The 20,017-nt window shown below is 36.0% G+C and overlaps 1 protein-coding gene across 1 annotated transcript in view; it reads left to right on the top strand.

Annotated features, from left to right (window-relative positions):
- The window catches only part of LEMD3 (LEM domain containing 3), a 42,868-nt gene that overhangs the window by 16,040 nt on the left and 6,811 nt on the right, over positions 1 to 20,017 (top strand). The window contains exons 2-9 of the mRNA XM_014888577.2: positions 948 to 985; positions 3,353 to 3,419; positions 10,517 to 10,584; positions 12,443 to 12,522; positions 12,603 to 12,751; positions 13,366 to 13,467; positions 14,455 to 14,557; positions 14,793 to 14,971. Coding sequence (XP_014744063.1) covers positions 948 to 985; positions 3,353 to 3,419; positions 10,517 to 10,584; positions 12,443 to 12,522; positions 12,603 to 12,751; positions 13,366 to 13,467; positions 14,455 to 14,557; positions 14,793 to 14,971 — 786 coding nt within the window. The remainder of the gene's footprint in view (positions 1 to 947; positions 986 to 3,352; positions 3,420 to 10,516; positions 10,585 to 12,442; positions 12,523 to 12,602; positions 12,752 to 13,365; positions 13,468 to 14,454; positions 14,558 to 14,792; positions 14,972 to 20,017) is intronic.

Below are 20,017 nucleotides of genomic sequence, written 5' to 3'. Positions count from 1 at the left end.
TCATTTAGAAAGCATTTTCATTGTCCCACTGTTTTATACATCATTTGTTGGTTGTAACTGAAGGAATATGAATCTTACCATTACTACGTGTAGAAGCAGAGAAGGGGTAATGGTTTCTACTTCAAACTTCCTTTCAAACCTGAGATGTAGTGGATCTACATTTGTCTGCTGACAAGAGTGCTGCTGAAGTTCATGCAGTTAATAAAAATCGCATTCTTTTACAAATAATTAGGTTTGTTCTTAGAATTTTTTTTTTTGTTTCTTATCCATATTCACTTACGATTGACTAAGGTTGGGACCCCTGTTATATAAATTGGTCCTTAGTTTCTTTTTTATCCTCCATTTCTCCTAAATGAGAAATCTTGCCATGAATTTGATCTAATATGTCAACCTTTGTATTTTTCTTATATTTTTCATTTGTAACTAAATTAACTAAACAGTTTGAACATGGTTGTGGTTCAGAAATCAAGATATTGTCAATCAGTCTACTCTTGAGTGGGCAATTCTTGATGTTTTGTGGATACTTGTATGCATGAGAATGCATGGGCTCTCAGTGTGTCGTTTCACTCTTGTTAAAAGAAAATGCTGAGTTGTGGAGCTTTGTTGTATATATTCGTGGTTAGTAAAACCACTAGTAAAAAAGCTAGTAAAAGGTTTGTAAAAAAGTGTTGTTTTTTTTTTATTTGAATTATGCACGCAAATGTAAAACTTTCAAATTTGTTCAATGCAATTGAGTTATTAAAGCAACAGTTCAGCAAATGGCCAGCACAGCTTTGTTTATATGTCTCTTTGTTATTTGTCTTATTATGGACCTTATTTTTATCTTAACTATTTCAGTGTTGTCATAAAGCTACAGTGGTGGTTCACCATTTTAGTATTTTCAGACCCTGGAGTAAATTAATTGTTTTCTCTCTTTCTTTCTTTTTTTTTTTTTTCTTTTTTGACAGTCAAGGATCCCTTTAGAGAAGAACTCCAAAAAATACAAGTAAGTAAAACCACTTAACATTGAGATTTTAATTTGTCACACGATTGTATAAAAACAATATAGATCTGTTCAGAAAGATGCAATTTTAGTATAATTTGCAGGAAATAAATGCACTTCTTGTAACTGATGTTTTAAATTTTTTTTTAATCTTGGGTAATATAAATAGGATTACAAGATTTGGCTGTGGCATGCTGGTTGCTTCATATACAATGAAAATAGTACATAATCTGTGTTGTAAAAAGAGAAGAGTGTTGTAAATTTTGAGATTAAATTTAAACAGTTTTTCACTTACTGTTACCATTTGGCTTCTCAACCTTGAAAGCAAAGCTGGTAAGGGATTATTTACATGAAACCCCAGGATCTTATTTAGTGCTATGGAAGAGCAAGGGTTAAAGTCCTTCAAAAATGGATTTTTAAATTTGTCCTTTTCACTTTGATTCCATTCTGTTACTTGTTCCTATATTCACTTTTTTGTCTAAAGTGTCAGGCTAACCATTTTTGAGATGTCACCATAGAATCTATCTGTATTATTCTTAGTTGTGCAGCATGCATTCAGGTGATTCTCTCTTCTGACTTGAATGGTAAACATAGTGATCTACTTTTGCTAGGCATATATAAGCAAGTATTGCAGCATAATAGTGGAGGATTTGGGAGGCGGGGAGGCATTTTTTTAGTTTACTGTCTGGGATTTGATTTTCTTCTTTGGTGGATTGGTGGGGTTTTGTGTCTAGGATTGAACTCTCTAAAAATGAATAATTGGGTGTTAATCAGGTGGCCTTGGGTGGTTTCTTGGATAGAAAATGTTTGTGAATCTCTTGAACTAATTACATTTCTTGAGGTAGATTCTGGGGATTCTTTCAAGATGACTTTACTAGTGCAGGGAGAATGCATTTTGTGAACTGGACTCAGCCTGAGAATCTGTCCTATATGTTACTTTCTCCTTTTTCTACTGCACCGTTCCATAGTAATCCTACTGCATGCTTGAGTGTTTGTTAGCTACAAAGGTTATACTGTTCAGTTCATTCTTTTTTGTGGTCCAACCGTTAATTAGAAGAAAAAAGGTGCTCACAGTAATATTTCTCATGTTCATCTCAATGTAGCTATTACTGAAGTTGTGGGTGTACCTACTGTCAAATAAAAGGAACTTGAAGTACTCCTGGTGGTGTGTATGTTGCTGGAGGACTGATTTTCCTCTTCTGCTGTTCACAGTGTTTTCTGGCCAGGAAATGAGTTAATAAGATTGGTTAGTTTCCTGAGGAGTATCAACTACATCAATTTAATCTCTGTGACAGTTTTGTAGTACCAGAATAGGGAGAGATGACACTGGTAATTGTTGATAGTGGTGTTGGGAAATAATTTGTCCATTGTGAAAGAAGTATATTGCTTTTCTAGTAGTAATTTTCTTACAGAAAAAAATTGGACTATTCACATTTTAAAATTATATCAATAGTATTGGTGCTTCAGGGAATTAGGCCTAATATAGTTAGGTTTTATTCAAAATGAGTATAATCAGCATATGTACAAACTGGAAAATTACTTTTTTGAATATTTTTTTGAATGAAGGCTCTAGTCTTAGCCATTTCATAAAACTTCAACATTTCAGAATAGCCTTTAGTGTATGTAATTGTCTATGTATATATGTTGTCTTTACATTTTGAATAATTACTTCTAATATAAAATGATCCTGGTTATATTTAAATAAAATTGCTCAGTATATTGAAAAGTTTAACTCCCCTGTAAGTAGCAATTATATGACATCTCATATTCATGTTTGTTTTGGGAATTAGGCCTTTTTGTATTATGGTGTATGCAGGAAGTATCAACAAAATAATCCATGGCATTCTGGTATGCTTTGTTTTGGCTTTTTTTTGGTGGGGGTGGTTTGGTTGGTTGGTTGTTTCTTTAATTAAATTACTGCAGTCTGAATTTTATGCCCGAGTATGACCAGATGATAGCGTGGCTTGTATAAAATGTCAGTGCACATTTATAAAGAATAAAACTTCTACGTAGTAGCTGTCAAAAACCACTCCAAACAAAACAGACTTCCTTTGAGTCATTTTGCTAGTCTCTCAGTAGTATCAAAATACTACTGAGAGTCTGTTGGCTGTAACTGGCAGATCTGTCAGAGTCCAAGCTGCCATCTAGTTTACCTTCAGTCAAGATCTGAAAATTCAAGGTAGTGAATACTTGTATTCAAAATCTATTGCCTGCATCATTGTTGATCTGTGAGATGTTACAGCTTTCTACAAGGTATGTGTAAACCTGGTTTTTTTTTCCTTATGGTATATAGAGATTTTGGAGATAAATGGAAAAAAGCACGTCTGTATTACTGCTTGCTTTAACATAAATATGTTTTTCTCATTCTAGGAAGATGAATTAAGTCTCATGATGAAGAGCTTGTATGCACTTCATGATAAATTGGCACAAGTAGCAGGTAACACTTAAAAAACATTGTGATGTAATGTTATGGCAACAACTACGACAAAGTCCATGCTCAGATAGCGATTTGAAATAACTGGATTCCTGATAGCCATTTAGAGTTCCATATTGGGAAACTTGAAATCCTGTTTCAGGTTCACTTACGCTGTCTTTTCCCACCAGTGTAGCACCTTTTGTTGCAATGTTTGCTAATGAGATAGGCTGTTGAATATTGTGATCCTGAGTGCTTTTTGGCCCAATGTCTTAATACTTTATTAATCTGATTTTGTTAAAAGGCTTAAATTAAATTTGCTATATGTGAGGAGGACTGTGTGGGTTTCCTGAAGATCGTTAATTCACTGTGGTGAAAATCAAAATATTTTATAATAGAGATAAAATGGTTACTAATAAAGTGAACAGTAGTGGTTGAACAAGACTGCCTTGTTAGGCAAAATATCCAGCTTAACCATGTGAGTTATATAGTAATGAAAAGTGCTGCATATAGTAATGTTTTGTTGTTTAGGGATAGTATTATTGAATATCCAAAGTTAAAAATAGGGTCGCTTATCTAGAGTTGTAAGGAACATAGTTTTAAACTGCACACATACTTACACATCACAATCAGGAAATGGGGAAGTTAAGGCTGTGATTGTAATTTTGGCATCTGGTGAAAGAGAGTTAACGCTGAGTCTGTGGTATGACTATTCAGCTGTTTTTATCAACCTTGCATATTTAACCAATAATGTGTTCAGGAGGTCTTACTGGTCTTTGTGCCAACTATTTGTTTTGCATCAGAAAGTTTTGCCAAGAAGGCTTTTTTGTTATTATCAGGTGCTACAGACATTTCACAAACATGAAAAAATGTGGAAACAACTCTGTGTCAGATATGAAACCAGCAATGTAATATGTTAAGGCAGTATAGAAAATATGTGAGAAATTTGAACAGCTCTGTAATACCCTTTAAATTGCAATAGTAATCTATCTTCCTGCAGGAACATATGTTTCCACAGCATTTAGAGTGTCTGCTGTGAATAAAATAGGTGTTTGGACAAGCCCCACACATTTTGGTTTGTTTACATCAGAGAATCACAGAATGGGTCAAGTTGGAAGGAATCACAGTGGGTCATTTGGGCCAACCTCCTTGTCAAGCATGGTCATCCCAGAGCACATGCATAGGATTGCATCCAAACAGTTCTTGAGCATCTCCAGCAAGAGAGATTCCACATGCTTTCTGGACAATCTGGTCCAGTGCTCAGTTACCCACACAGTAAAGAATTCTTCCTCATGTTTAGGTGGAACTTCCTGTGCATCAGTCTCTGCCCATTGCCTCTTGCCCTATTACTGAGTACCACCAAGAAGAGCCTGGATCCATCCTCTTGACATCCTCCCTTCAGATAATTATAGACATTGATGAGATCCCCTCCCAGTTGTCTCTTCTTGTGGCTGAGCAGGTCCAGCTCCCTCTGTCTTCCTCATAAGAGAGATGCTCCAGTCTCTTAATCATTGTCTTCTGACATAGACCGTACTATAGCTGAGCATTCAAGGTAATTGTTGCTTTTCGTTGCTTAGATCATTGTCATGCTGCTTCCCTCTGTCTTTTAAAGAGTGTAACAGCTTGCTATTTGTTCAGTGTATCATCTGGCTCTCCAGGGGTCATACAGTAAACAAGGTGCCTGGATAAAAAGATTTGGCACATAATTTCTACATCCATGAAAGAAATGGAGTTTTCTTTATTAGCTGGGGCTTATTTCAGTGCACAAAGACATACATAAATCTTTACTTGACTGCCTTATGAGGAAGAATTTGTATGCTCCAAGACAGCTACTTGCTTCACCAGGTCTCAAAGATGCATTATTCTCTATTAGTCTATTTCTGGACAGAAGGATCTTCAAATGCTTCCTATCGAAAAATACAACTATCCTTTCTGGTTAGGTGATACTCCAGACTGGAGCTATAATGTGAGATTACTTGGTTGCTCAGCAGAATAGCTTTCATACAGTCTGAAGAAGGCCCTAAGCCATCTTAGACCGAAATTCTCCTCAATGCCAAGTTTCTTAAGATACAAGGGGAAGATGACTGCTATCCATTTTTGAATACCATATTAATGTAGACCTGGCACAATGTCTGGAAGCAGTTTAAAAGGCATAAAACAGAGAAAGCTGCAAAGGAGATGCAGGATTTAGGAGTGTTGATCTTGTGCACAATGCATCACTTCAAAGGAGAAGCTAAGGAATACAGATTTACTCAAAGTGGTGCTTTTCAGGTCTCTGCCACATATTTGGAAAAGTTTTTCTCGTTTCATACTTAACATGAACAAATGATTCATAGTCATGACCATTAATATTAAAAAGGCAGGCTGGAAACTTGAAGTAGTCTGTTCTGTTAAGCTTTATTCAACATTCTGACTACTGTAAAGATGGTCCCCTCAAAACTTGATTTATAGCTCTATTTAATAAAACAGACTTAATGTTCTTACTGATCTAGTTTCTTACCTTGTCAACTTCAAATGGAGAGCCAGTGATGGGGCCTTTATTTTAGAAGGTAGGACATTAAAGTTTTTTAAGGAAGAAAATGTCAGAGTAACAGTTCCTTAATTTTGACTTAACATACCATGTTCCATCTGTAGATTCCTATTCTGGACTGTGTGCTCCAGTACGATGTCAAATTATTTAATTATCCAATATAAAAATAGGTTGCCTTTAATGCATCACTATTCTCAGAATTACTAGTCTGCCAAGCCTACAGTGAGTAATTTTTGCCTCACAGGAAACTCAGATGCTCAGCTAGTGCTTCTCCCTTGAGCTGAAGTTTATGTTCCTATGCTCTTGTCTTGAATGGCTTAGCCATTCTTCAAAACACCAGCTTTTTATAAACAGTATATATTTCAGTACTCAACACTTTCTGCTAAACCAAACTATCTGCTTTTTAAAAATTAGAGTGTCTTGGGGTGACTGTATGATGCCTATATAGAGGTACTTCATTGGAGGGATAGATCACATCCATTTTCAGTCAGACTTGCAAAATGAATAAATCTAACTGTGTTCACAAGAAGCAACCAGCTACCCATGGGTATGACCCTTTCTTGTATATAAATGATTTTTTAGATGAAAAAAATTTCTTTTGCCTGGCCTTCTTCAATGTGACTGTCTACTGGATTTAGATAGTTTCCTTCTCTTCGCAGGTCCTTGAGATGCAAGGGTGAATTAGGCTTTCATATGTAATAAGGCTTCCTGATAAATCCATAGCTGGAAGAAAATCCTGGCAAAATACCTAATGTTACTTAATATTAATTTCAAGTGTCAGCTACTGTATCTGATGGCTGTCACAGGCTCTGTTCTGTCACTCTCCTTGATCTTTGTTTTTTTCAGGTAATTGATACTGTGCTGTTTCCAGCCAGTGATTGAACCGCTATTTAGCAAATTCTGGTGTTCTGCAGTGTTACTGAGCTATTGAATTTGCCTTTGGGAGATTGTGCATTCTTACTTGCTCTTGGTCTGCTTCTGTTTTTCTTGAGCTCCTTGAGCTCACCACTTTAGTGTTCTGCAAGTAACCTGAAAACATGAGACCTACTAAACAAATGTCTTGTATAGATATGTCTTGCAGTTTGTGTTGGTGGCTATATCACATCAAGCTATAAGTTAGATCTGTGCTAAATCTGCATCTTCCTTGAAATATTAGATTTCCACTGTGTTTTGCTGCCAAATGAGAAAATTATTTGCGGTGTAAAGCAAATACTTCAAAATTTTTAATATTTCTGTTGCCTGTATATGCTACAGCTCATAAGTTAAATGCCTAAATGAAACTCAGTTTTAAATATTCTAGCCTGCATGGGAAAGAAGATCTGACTTGGTTTCTGTATTAAAAGCAGTTGACACATAATAAATATTTCCTTAGAACTGAAGCTTTTGTTGCTTTTTGGTAGTATTTCTAGAAGAATTTTACTTCTTAAGTGACTTGCCCAAATACATTAACATAACCTAAAGTGTAGTTTTGTGATCCTTGCTGAGATGTGCTACTTTTTGCCTTCCTACAAAAGCAGATAGAAAGGTTCTTTGATTGCTCTTGAAATCAGTGATTGGTGCCCAAGAAAGTTGTAAGCTCAAAGATCCATGCTTTCTGTAAGCTCACAGCAGACATTATAACAGAGGGACAGTTTTTACAAATACCTTAGATGTATCTAGCAGCAGACTTGTGTAAAGTTTTTTTTGTCTGTGCTTCAGTTTTATTCCTGAATATAAGGCCTCAAATGGAACAGTTGGGAAACACTTTTGGCTCAGGCTGTGGAAAGTGGGTTTCCAGGCCAAGTGGTTAATGATTGCACCAAAGTTAATCAAAGTAAGCCTTCATTTGCAGAGCTATTAGCTACCGCAGTGACTGAAATGGCATATAGGAATATCCTACTGTTGCAGTAAAACAGATGGTTGTCTGACATGTGAAATGCCTAACTTTCTGCAAGCTTCCAAATTCATGAGTTTCTCAGAAGAAAGCTGTTAAAGGGTTCTCAGCAAAAGATGTGTTGGAACAAGAAACTGTGTCTCCAATAGCTTTTTGTACAAGACTGAAACTCCATAACTCTAATTAGCTTACTTCTTTTGAGAGTGGGAGACAACATGAAAGTGATTTTTATTCCTCTCCCCCCTGCCCCAGTATTGCTTGAGGGAAGTTTGAACTGATGGGCCGTAAACATTGTCAGAACCCAGGCAGCAAAGGTGTTTTTAACTGTTAAACTTGTTCAGAGGGAATACAGTTTGAAAAAAATTTCAGCAGCAGGGCTGAGAGGAAACTGCTGGTTTCTGGAGATGAGACCAGAAGCTGTTAAGTCAGTGTGCTGGCTGGGTGCTACATAAACGTCATTCTTGGAAGAAGGCAAATAAGATTAGCATTTAAAACTACTAAAGTAATTCAGTAGTCCCCTACCTAAGGGAGCTTTTGTCCTGTTGTGAAAGGTAATGCTGTGTTCTCAAAAGGTGAAATATCCAACTTGAACCCTGAAACTTCTTTTTAAGAATTCATGTTTTTCACAATCTGTCTCCTGCTTGTGTGTTCGGTTTGCTTTCTTGTCTGGGTATTAACCTCACCCTTTTTATTCTCTCTCATTTATTTCATAACAGGGCTTTTCTGTTTATCTAGATAATTAAAAAAACAACCAAAGAAAAGCTTCTTAGCAGAAGGGTCTCATCCCCCTTCGCTCACAAGCTGTTTTGTTCAAAGTAGACTTACATGCTTTCTCTATATTAAAAAGACCCCAGAAAGACTTCAGGTCTTACCAAACAAGAGAAAAGGCTTAAATGTAGGAATACCTGTCAGACTTGCTCTTATCATACAACTTAATATCAGATGTAAATTGTACATACGGCTTTTACAGATACATGTTTTGGGGTTGTTGTATTTATTCCATCAGTTCTAGATTTAAAACAATATTCACACCAGAGACTGTATGAGTATGATGTATAGTTATTCCAAGTCTGCAAATCTTGAAACATGAAGTCACTGATGATTACACATGTAAATTTACAGGCTGTACAGTGTATGCTGTAAAAAACCAAAGCCTAAATTATATACAAGAAAAGCCCATAGCTTCAATTCAGGTTCTGAGTTCTAAAATTGGAGTGGGTTTTTATGAAAGTGGTGTACATTTTCAGCAGTGATCTGTCTAGTTTTGCTATTACAGTAGATTCAGGGACTTTGAAAGTCTTAGACCTTGTTTTCTAATTTTCAAGTGAAACAGCTTGTAAAGTTTTCTGCTCAGCACTTGATTGAAAATACATGCATGCACACAGGCTTAGTTCCAGCAGCACTTCTAGGCCAGTTAGCATATGAGCACTCTTAAAAACACTGTTCTCTATCAACAGTATCCCAACAGTAAGTATCCCTGTTACGGTAATGTGCTTGCTAGGCCAAATTCTCTAAAATCTGTTGAAGTGTAGTAAACAAAACTTCAGCAGTCTGAGAAGGACTTTGGCTTCATAGAAACATGTGTTTCTTTGGAACTTAACTGAATGAGGCATGAAAGTGCTCTGTAACTTGCTAGTGTTTCCTAACTTTTGCTCCCATTGCCTTGAATGTTCCTGTTTGTGTAGGCAACTAATACTTGAAACTGGTCTTTTTAAAGTATATTCCAATATAAGTGAAGGTTTACGTTTTATAGAAGAACAAGTATCTTAAATTTTCTTAGCCTTGCTATAGCTTGGGAATAGTACAACTTGGCATAGATTCAAGAAGGTAAGGCAGGCGTAACACTGAGCCAATGAAAGACTGGTTTTGTTGTTTCCTATTTTATTGTTTTGGCAAAGTGAAAGAATAGTTACAGGTGCCAAGATTTAGGGTTTTTTTAAAGAAATACCAGGGGGAAAAAGTGATGTTAGACCTTTTCCTTTTCTGTATGGCTTTGTGCTGATATGACTGTCACTACTTTTACTACTCTTTTTTTTGTAGCATGAACCATGTGCCTTTAGTTTAGCAGAGAAAACCAGGGCACATTGCTCTGAGAACTGACTATGCATATGAATACCTTATTTTCTGGCTACTTCTGCACACATTCCAAAACCACTAGGAAATTATAAAAGCGCCCATTTCAAGCCATAGTGGGATTTTGTGCATGTTCAGGAAAGCAATGAGTTACCAGAATACCTTAGGCCAATCTAAAATGCAGTAACTTCATAGTGCCTGGAATACTATAGATGTATCGCAACTGGAAATTAGCCTCTGTAAAAGATAATACAGGTTTAAGAGTTAAAGAAAAGATACCTGGAAGCTGAGTTAGGGTACAGTAACTTTTATGGTAATGTCCTTCTAATAGTTCTTCATGCTACCTACTATTCTGCTTTTGCTGTAAATACCGAAATACACTTTCTGAGCAGCACATGAGATTGTATTGCTGTGATTTGTACATATTTTTTTATTAGATTTGAAAATCATTGGGGTTTTTTAACTTGTTTTCATGGAGAAATTTGTCCAGAGATTTTTTCCATATTTTTAGTGAAACCTATGAGGATTACTGTACTGCTATTGCTGCTTGTGTAAATTTTGTTAACTATAAGCTGGTGTTTAGGTAATGTTATTTTATATAATGCAGTAATAAATATACAAAAATAAAAGTCTTCATTTTACCAGGGGAACATGAATGTGGCAGCTCTATTCAAAGAAACCTTACCATCCAGGAGGCAGCTGCATATTTAAAAGTAAGCAAATGAGTTATTTTTCATTGATTGTATAGAAGATTTGTATAAGTTGCAATTTGTAAGGCCTGTTTTCATGTCTACTGTATTGACTAAAATTTGACTTAGTATTGAATATTATTTGGAAATGATCAGAACTAATGACTTTAATACATGCCACATATGATTTTTATTTGGGAATGGAGTGAGCATTTTTGGAGAGGAAGGGTAAAAGAAACTGACTAAATTGCAGTGAAAGTGTAGCTAGTAGTGCTTCAATGCCATGCAGGGTTTTTTCTCTTTCATTAAAACACCAGGAGATGATTTGGATTGATGGAAATAGTTGATCAACATGAAAATAATAAATTTATAAAACTTAAATATCTAGAAGCTTCTCCAGATATCACTGTATTTATTGGGTTTTGAGACTCAGAAGAAAAGGATACTGTTTTCCTTTCTTTGTGGAGAAAGGTTGATGTGTAGAGCTGTGCAAGCAGCCTGACAGGCAGCAGCTGTTTGGAGAGGCTATTCATTGGTGCTTTAAATACAAATGATCAAAAAAGGGCCTTTTTGTTAATTGGATCACTGTGCAGTATTGTGAGATCCCACTCTCTGTCATTCCCCTGCCTCATTCCCCAAACAAAAGATGACTCTTGCCTTGTCTTGACAGCTGTAGGGTTTATTTTAGCCCACATTGGTGTACCCTTCAGTAGAAAACTACTTGAAACTTTTAAGAGGCAGAGCGTGTAACATTTCTTTGATTGGGTGGAGAGGAGTTAAACTCTAATGTATTTAATATATAAATGTGTAGAAATTTTGCATTTTGGCAGACTTGTACATAGTAGACAAAAAGGAGCAATGCTTTAGAGCATCCTGGAGAAACTGCTAATGCTGGTTTGTGGTTTAGCAATAATAATCTATATCTCTTGAAATCAGTGCACTGTGGAAAAAATTAAGGTGATGCCCTAGAGCTGATTGTCTTGCCTATCTGTTATGCTGAAAGAATGATATAACTGTTTACTGTTACCATAGCTGTTCTTGCTCTGCTAGGAAGCTCAAATTGGTGCTTTGTAGAAAGTCTTATTTAACCATACAGTTGCTGTGCAGAATTTCTGTGTTCAGTGATAAAATTTTCAATACTTTAATCTCAAAGGTAAAATAAAACCATTACTCTCTTTCCTTAATTACTTATGCTTGAATTCTAAGCCAATGTGAGGTTCAGAGGAAAGATGAAGTAAAACTTCTTGGAGAGTACAATTTCAAGTGCAACAGTAACTTCCATTTTCAGTTTTCCCTTTCTGTAAAAGAACATGCAAGATGAGCTATGGAGAAAGCCTTAGGCTTAGATAGCAGTGAATATTATCCTATTAGAGTTGGTATCAAATAATTTTAAAAAAAGTCAATGTCTATGTAGTGATGCCAGTTCTTAATCTACAAATAAAGGATTTTTTCAAAATATCTGTTAAAACTATATTTACTTAAGCTTCTTGAACGAGAACGGAGCATGGAACTGCTTTTATTATAGGAGGCATTTCCCCCGGAGTTCTGATTTAGTTGGAGTTTCGCTCGGAGTAGATTTCCAGTGATCGCCGCCTAGTGGCTGAATATTTTTTTCTTGCGCTAGGTTATAGTTGAGACTACAGCAGTGAATATGGCTTGGCTTTTCAAATAGTCCTTAGTTTGAGGGATGCTGGTGAGTCTGAGAACTGCTTTTAGCATAAATAAATTTACTTTATGCATTGAACACCTACTCAAAATCTGAAGAATCAGGAATGAAACAATATAGTTTTGATTACTAATCTGTGCAGTATCTCAGGGTTTTTTTGGCATGATAACTCCCCAGTTGTTTATTAAATTACTAATTAATATTGTATTTTGACAGAATTTAGATCCAGAATATGAAAGTGTACTTAACACATCTTTACAATGGATCTTGAATAGTGGGGAAGATGTTGGCATAAAGTAAGTGGTGTTTATTTCTTAACTTAATTTTTCCTAAGTGAGTGTATCCTTTCTTATTAGTACTGTATACTTTTGAATAGGTGTCTCAGCAATGACCCTAATGAGATGGATGTCACTAACGTGACAAATGTGAAGTATCTGCAATCCACTAGTCCAAAGATGTCTTTCAGGTGTCGTTTTCGCCGTGCATTTGTTAATGTAACTCACAGATTATCGATATTGCTTTGGGGTAAGTTAATAAAACAGTCAACCTTTTTTTTGTTGTAACTCATATTTATCTAAGTGCATGGGTAAAAACAAGCTTAGAGAGAGTTTTTATTCCACCATAAAACTTAGAGTTTCTATTGATATCTTGATCAAATTGGGAAGTTTGATTTCCATTTCTGTTGCACCAGTGTATTTCCACAGTAGTTGTTATCATCTGCTTCTATAGTCAGCTGAATGTATTCATTCTTTGGGAAATCTTTTTCCCTGCCAGAGCAATCTTGTGGCTTTCAAAAGTTCCATGTTGAACTGTTCAGTAAAAAGATGATAGCCTTAATTTTGAGGATATTTCACTGTTGTTCCAGGAAATTTAAAACTCAACTGCAGAAAAGATGATCTGGGATATTGAGCTGTTCTTAAAACAGTGAAATGTTTTTTCCAGAAGTAAGTGCTCTTTCAAGTGAAAGAGTTTGTGTTTCTGTGAAATAGTATGAAATCCAGACAGCAAGTACAGTGTATTTTGCTAGTTTTGGAATGTACAGTGCTTATTAGGTAGTTCAGTGTACTGTAACCCTGTAAACTCTCTTAAATATCAAATGCTCTAATATTGTTTAAAGAGTATTATGCATGTTAATGCAGGTATAGCAATGGTTTGGGGAGTCTTACACTACATGAAATACCGTTGGGCAAAAGAAGAAGAAGAAACAAAGCAGATGTATGATATGGTGGTGAAAATCATAGGTATGGCTTTCTCATTTGTGTCTGATCTATCTGTAGCAGCTTTGTATAAGCTCTCAAAATACTGGCATTAATTCAGTTATGTTTCTTCCTGTTTACTAGTCGTCATGCTGTTAGAGTTCTTGGTTCAGTGTAATCCATGTGTTTTGTTTCTCTGTTTTTTTAAAAATACCTGATCCTTTAAACCTAATCACAGCTTTTGACTTAAAGCTTGTAATTTGTGAACTGCATCAACATGCCTATAAAGTTGCCATTGACTTGGTAGTATTTTGTCCTACTATTGAATACAAATATAAATGCAATATTTGTTTACTGAAATATGGTGACAGTTTGCTTTCTGTATCTGTTTTTTCAGCTAACTTCAGTTAAAATATCCACTCCAAAAATGTGTGGTAGCTCTCAATGCCATCTTTAGTGTTTTTTCATAGAAAAGGCAGCCTTTTAATTAATTTGGGCAGAAATTACATTGCTGAAATAGTGTGCATAACTGAGCTCTGAAATCTCTTCTTTCTATTTGAAGCCAGAGTGTTTGCAGTAGGTTGTGTTTGTAGATTTTAAGCTCTTACTTAAGTTGTATTACTTTCATTTATGGTAGTCACCATAAATACAGAGATGGTATAGAAATCAGAACTGTTTGATTTTAACAATGTGCCTACTACCTTTTTTGTCTGCAAATCAAGTTTTGTTGAAGTGCAAGGAAAATACTTTATTTTCAGAGATGGCCATCTTTGCTAACACTTAAAAAGTACCAATCAAGAGTAACTGTAAGAACCTTTACTTCAAAGTTATCTGGGATACATAGATACACTGTTTGGTTAATTTACCTTTTGAATGGTTTGGAGAAAACAATGTTTCAAAATGCCAGAAAAACCTAACCACTGAAACTGGGAGGTGTTCACAGTAGCTTTTAATTGCCAGAAGTGGTACTTTTCTTAATGTTTTCATGAACTACATAGTTACCAGTTTGGTTTCTTTTTATGGTGTCCTCAGATGTTCTAAGACGCCACAGCGAGGCATGTGCAGAAAATAAAGAGTTGCAGCCTTACATGCCAATTTTACATGTGCGTGATTCTCTAATACCACCTCAGGACAGGTACGTTCTCGCTAGAAGTATTGAAAGGAGGGAAAGCCAGTAAAAATAAATTGGTCAATTAAATTAATTTCAGATAGGAATAACTTAATTTCTTAATAGATTGCGCAGTGTAATATTTTGGAGCTTCCTATTGATACAGGTGGGAGGAAAAGCATTGGATTTCTCTTACATGGTGGATGACAACTATGCAGGTTATGGTAATGCTAACTTTGTAATTCTTGCTTCAATTTTTAAGGAGGAAGATGAATAAAGTCTGGAACAGAGCAGTTGACTTTCTTGCAGCAAATGAATCTAGAGTTTGTACAGAGACACGAAGAGTAGGTGGAGCAGAGTTCTTGGTTTGGAAGTGGATGCAACCTTCTGCAGTGTGTGACAAAATTTTAGTAATACCATCTAAAGTGTGGCAAGGCCAAGGTATTGAAGATATATTTTGCAAATATAATTATCTTAATTTCTGCATCTGACTTAGAAATGGCACTCTCATGCTTGAACGTGAAAGGCTTGTTTTCTCTTATGCATTTAAGGATTGTTATGAACTGTCAATGCTATTTCTATATTATCTTGTTCTATGGACTTATTTTTTGGTGCATTGTCTGTCTTGTTTTCAAGGAAAATGAGCTTTTCTCTTACAGCTACTGCAGAAATACACAGTGGGTATTTAGCCAAACGGAATTACTTCTTCCTTTTCATGAATCAAAAAAAACCGAAAAACCAACTCTTTAGTTGGTCGAATTCTGACATGCCTTGCACTTACTGGAAGTAATGCAATTGATTGTATCTGACAGCAGGTAAATTGGACCTTGCAGACTTAAGTGTCCTACTGTTAAGTTGTCACTAAGGTGCCTAAAGGCAAAGTTAGGAGGAAGAGATGTTTATTTTAAAATGGAAACTGCAGGGACAAAGGACTCCTCAATTAGGAGAACGTGCATTTGGAACATCTAGTAGTGTTAGATGTTCTAGCTCTGTCATAAATGTTTTTCTACACTGCATTTGTTTTCCAGACTCTGTGGTGTAAGCATTTGCTTTAATAGAGAAGGCCATTTGTCATACACAGATTTTGCAGTGGTCTGTCACTTTTCAGTTTTATCATGAAACCAAGTGGCAAGAATTTAGTAGGTTTACAATTGTATGTCTGCAGTGGTCACATTTTCCTGGTTTGTTTTCTTTCTACCTTTCTTCATGTTAAGCTTCAGGTTTTGGATTGATTTTTTTGGTCAATAAAAAATTGAAAATATAGGACTTGAAAATTCTGGATGGCAATTAAAAATGTGGTCATTTCGATCTCTGGCTGAGTGTGAAAGTCAGTAATATCATTATATACGTCTCAAACTTATACTACTGGTTTTAGTATTTCATTTCTCATTTTAAATAATTCATTGGAAATGAGGGCTGCTTTTTAAAAAATACCGTGTGAATGCTACTGCAGGCTTGAGGTTCTGTGTTTTGCAGTAGTAGTAATGTGACATTCTGCTGTGACAACTGATTGATTTCTCAACAACAACAAGAAACTTGATTGCTCAATTTCTCAAAGTTTTTATTATTAGGGTGTGTATATGAACTTTATTCCAAGAGTTGTGGAACCTTTTCTTTCCAGGACATTGTGCATTAGGGATGCAAGTGCTTTAGTTGCAATACAGAAATGATGGGTTTTGTCAACAGCTGTTTCTGTTGCATCTCTGTAGTTCATGACTGAATTGCAAACACTTAAATTGAATACACCTTTTGCAAGCTATATACATGTATTATAAATCTGAATCTTCTACACAGTGTATTGCTCAATGCAGGCTGGGAAACATCATACTCTGGTTCTAATTTACTACTCATTTGCTCTCAGTATTTCTTGTCCTGTTTAATTGGAGTATAAATCACTCCATGACATTCTGTCCTGTATTAGAAATCGAATTGGATCTCCTTATCTGGAGGTGCCTCGGTGTGCAATAGCTCAGGTGGTGTTTTGCTACCTGTAATATACATTCAAGACTGTAAACAGAACGGTAGTCTCCAAAACTTCCTAGAAAGTGAGCTGGTGTAGTTTCCGTCCAGTTTAAGCATCTGATACCTACTTCAGCATATTGCAAATGTGGACAGAGTAACTTAATCTCTCAGCTGTGGCTTTTATATGTATGTTCCTTAGAGTATGTACTTAAGGCTCCCTGTTTTCTATTGAATAGGATGTATTGAAATCCATTCTGTTTCAGTCCTTTTAATTGTAATTTTCATAATTTCCTTGTTATTTTTGAAGTTTAGCAAAGACCTCTGAAGAACTGAGATTGCTCTAACAGAAGGGTGTGGAAATGGGGTGGCTGAAATGACAATGGGTTATTTGGGCTCTTGACAGTCAGCAGGCAAAGGCAATTTTCACATGCAAAGGCCCTTTCTATTTTGCACTCCTTGTGTTCAGATGACTGTTGGAAATAGTTCCGTTGCATAAATCTCATGCTTTTTGTGCAGCTATTTCTTTCCTGATGTTAGGAATTCTACATTTATGTGTTCATACTCCAGTTCTGATGTTTGACTGTAGAAGTTGATAAATCTAAATATTCTTCAAGACTGCTGTGTCCTGAACAGACTCAGCATACAGAAAATCTTAATGAATTCTTGGGCCTGAACCTTGTGAATAAATTTCAAGCTTGCAATTTTTTTACCATCTGACATCTGGTAATGCTCTGTAGCAGAGAACAGCACCTGAGCATGTGCAATTGAAGAAAAAACCCTTTCCAGAAAAGCCTGCCGGTGTATACAAGGATATCCATGAATGATAGTGTGCATTTGAACTGTGGAACCTGTAGCTTGCATGAGATCTAATGTTTGTTGTCTGTTAGCAGCATGTTAAAGCATCACTGTGACATTTTGTCCAGTCTTTCAGGATGCAGCCTATGTTTTGACAGTTTGGTTTGGTTTTTTTCTTCTGGATCAGAATAAATTCTGCTGCCGTCCCTTTGAAATATTACCTATAGGATACAGTAGATTTATTTGTTAAAAAGAAAAGGGTAGGTAAGCTCATTGTAGGATGGACAAATGCAATGTTTTGAAAACAATGTACAAGAGAATAGTCAACTGAGCAACAATCTTCATCATGTCAAATGATTTAATTAAATTGGTGGAGAGAACCCCACAATTCTAGTGTGTTCAGTTTGCTTTTGAAAGAACAGATACAATTGTCCTATCACACTTTTGATAACTGGAGCTCTGAAGAAAACTAGGTAGGCAGGGCTGCAGTGTACCTAAGCTAACAGTAGAAGCTAAAGCTCCTTGACAGCTCTGGAAATGAGATAACGAGGTTCTCTGAAGTACCACATCTAGGGTGATATTTCATCCTGCAGCATGGAAGGTATCTGTTACCTTTTGTGAATGACACCCCTCCTCCCTGGCTTGTGAAAACTTAATCCTTTCTCTGAACGAAAACAAACAAAAAAAAACCCCAAACCACAATTAAACTCTTAACTATTGCAAAAAAACTGGAATTCGTGCTGATTGCAATACTCCATATCCATCCTGTGTTTGTCTTCTATAGCTGAATTAACTATATTAAACCTTGATTCAACCATATGCTTGTCTTTGGTAAGATATTTCAGTATCTTCCACGTGTATTAAAGAACCTCATGTTGTGTGAAAGGACATAATTTCAATATTTTCAGGTAAATGTTTTCTCTTTTTCTTCTTGCCTCTGAAAAGAAAGGTTAATACCTAATAAATTGCAATGATCTGTGGCTTAACATTGAAAAAAACTGCTTTTAAAAAACATGATTACCTATATTTGATACAAGTCTTCAGCCTTACCAGTTTCATCAAATTCACATCTAAAGGTCCTTTGGGCTTTCTTGTAACCCATGGTGATGATACTTGGGAATTCCTTTAACAATAGTTTATTAGTAATTCGAGGGGCATAGAAAGCTGCATTACAATCTCTTCAGCGAAGGCAATGCAAGAGACACTTCTTCCATCACAAACAGTGATAAAGGGGTAGACAAAAGCACACGTGTTTTGCTGCTGCTGCTCTTCGAATCTGGAATGATACAGTGATATTCAGTTTAAGGTAGTAAAACAAAGTACATTATGAATGAAATAAAAGGTAGCTTCCTTTTCTTGAAAGTGCTCAGTAATTCCCATCAGGAATTTATGAAAGTCATAAATATTTTCCTGCTAGTGGCTTACTGCACAAAGTTGTCCCTCTGCTTTCCTATTTCATCTCGTTCTCTCCTTTTTGTCTTTGTTCTTGTAAGCATTGCTCCTTAGACCAGTGTAGAAAAAGGTATGAGATGCTTAGTTAACAAGTGTGTATCTTAGACTGTTGTTCTGCAAGAATGTCTGCTTATGCCCTTATCACGAATATTTTGTATGCTCCACACCAATATAACTTTTCAAATAATCGGTACTGTATTCTGAACAGCTTTGTCACAGAAACCTTCTCTTTTGGGGGAGAGGGAGAATCAGTTGTTACAGATGTGTAATGAAGTTCAAGAGACATCAGTTAACTATGCTATTGTCAGCTTTGCTCTGTAGCATTAACTTACCTGTCCCATTTCTGGTATACATATTAAGGCTTATTATTGTTCTAGCATTATTTTCACACCTTGCTGATTTCCATGGTAATTCTTTCCCTTGTATATGAAAAGTGCCATCTGAGTTTCAAAAATTACTTTCAATTTGCTGTGATTCTGAGAATTTTTTTTGAGAAAAGACAGAGTTCATCTTTATTTTCATATGCTGCACTGCCCTGGGCACACTTCTCTACCAGTAGGATATAACATTAAGTTAGAAGAAATTTAGTCTTGTGGTAGGCTCTGGCTGAGATCTTTCAAAAATTATTAGAAACTGGAACGGGCAAAGCTTGGTTTATATAGGTAACTACACTAAAGGGTGAATTTCCCACTTAGTTACTTTTGGATAGCTCAGTGGTGTGGCTGCTTCCATAAATATCAGTATGGATTTTTTTCTTAGTTCATTAGCAGCTTGCAGAAATGTTGATCCTCTGGGTCTAGGATCTCTGCAAATAATCTCACCATTCTTTATCCTTGGATTAAAACCATGTGCTGGTTAAACCTAGTTATAAACAATCATCACGTAATTTCCTCAACCCTACACCTTTTCAGGTCCTGGTCCATGACTAGGCCAGCCCAGATCACCTTCTCCAGTATGGTGTGGTGCCTCAGTGTACAATATGCTGGTGACCTTTCACCCCACCCTTGATCTGCTGGAGCCAGCCTCCATGAGTAAGGTCAGTCCATGTATTTTTCAATGTTGCTTAGTTCTGTAAAGTTTTATTGTACACCCTATGTATAATTTTTAATAAGGGGCAAAAGAACTTTACAAAACGATGCACTATTGAAAAAGGACTTGTCCTTAAACTATAAACAGCTCAGAGATAGATGCAGTATCACCAGCATATCTAGAAATCTGTTCCCAAGAGAAAAACAGGCAGTTGTTACAGGTGTTGGTGACTTGCACTCTCTGTGCGTG

This window comes from Sturnus vulgaris, chromosome 5, assembly GCF_052056855.1.
Source record: "Sturnus vulgaris isolate bStuVul1 chromosome 5, bStuVul1.hap1, whole genome shotgun sequence".
In the NCBI taxonomy this organism is placed as follows: domain Eukaryota; kingdom Metazoa; phylum Chordata; class Aves; order Passeriformes; family Sturnidae; genus Sturnus; species Sturnus vulgaris.
The sequence above is the reverse complement of the archived record's forward strand: the minus strand, read 5'-3'. Positions and strand labels throughout refer to the sequence as shown.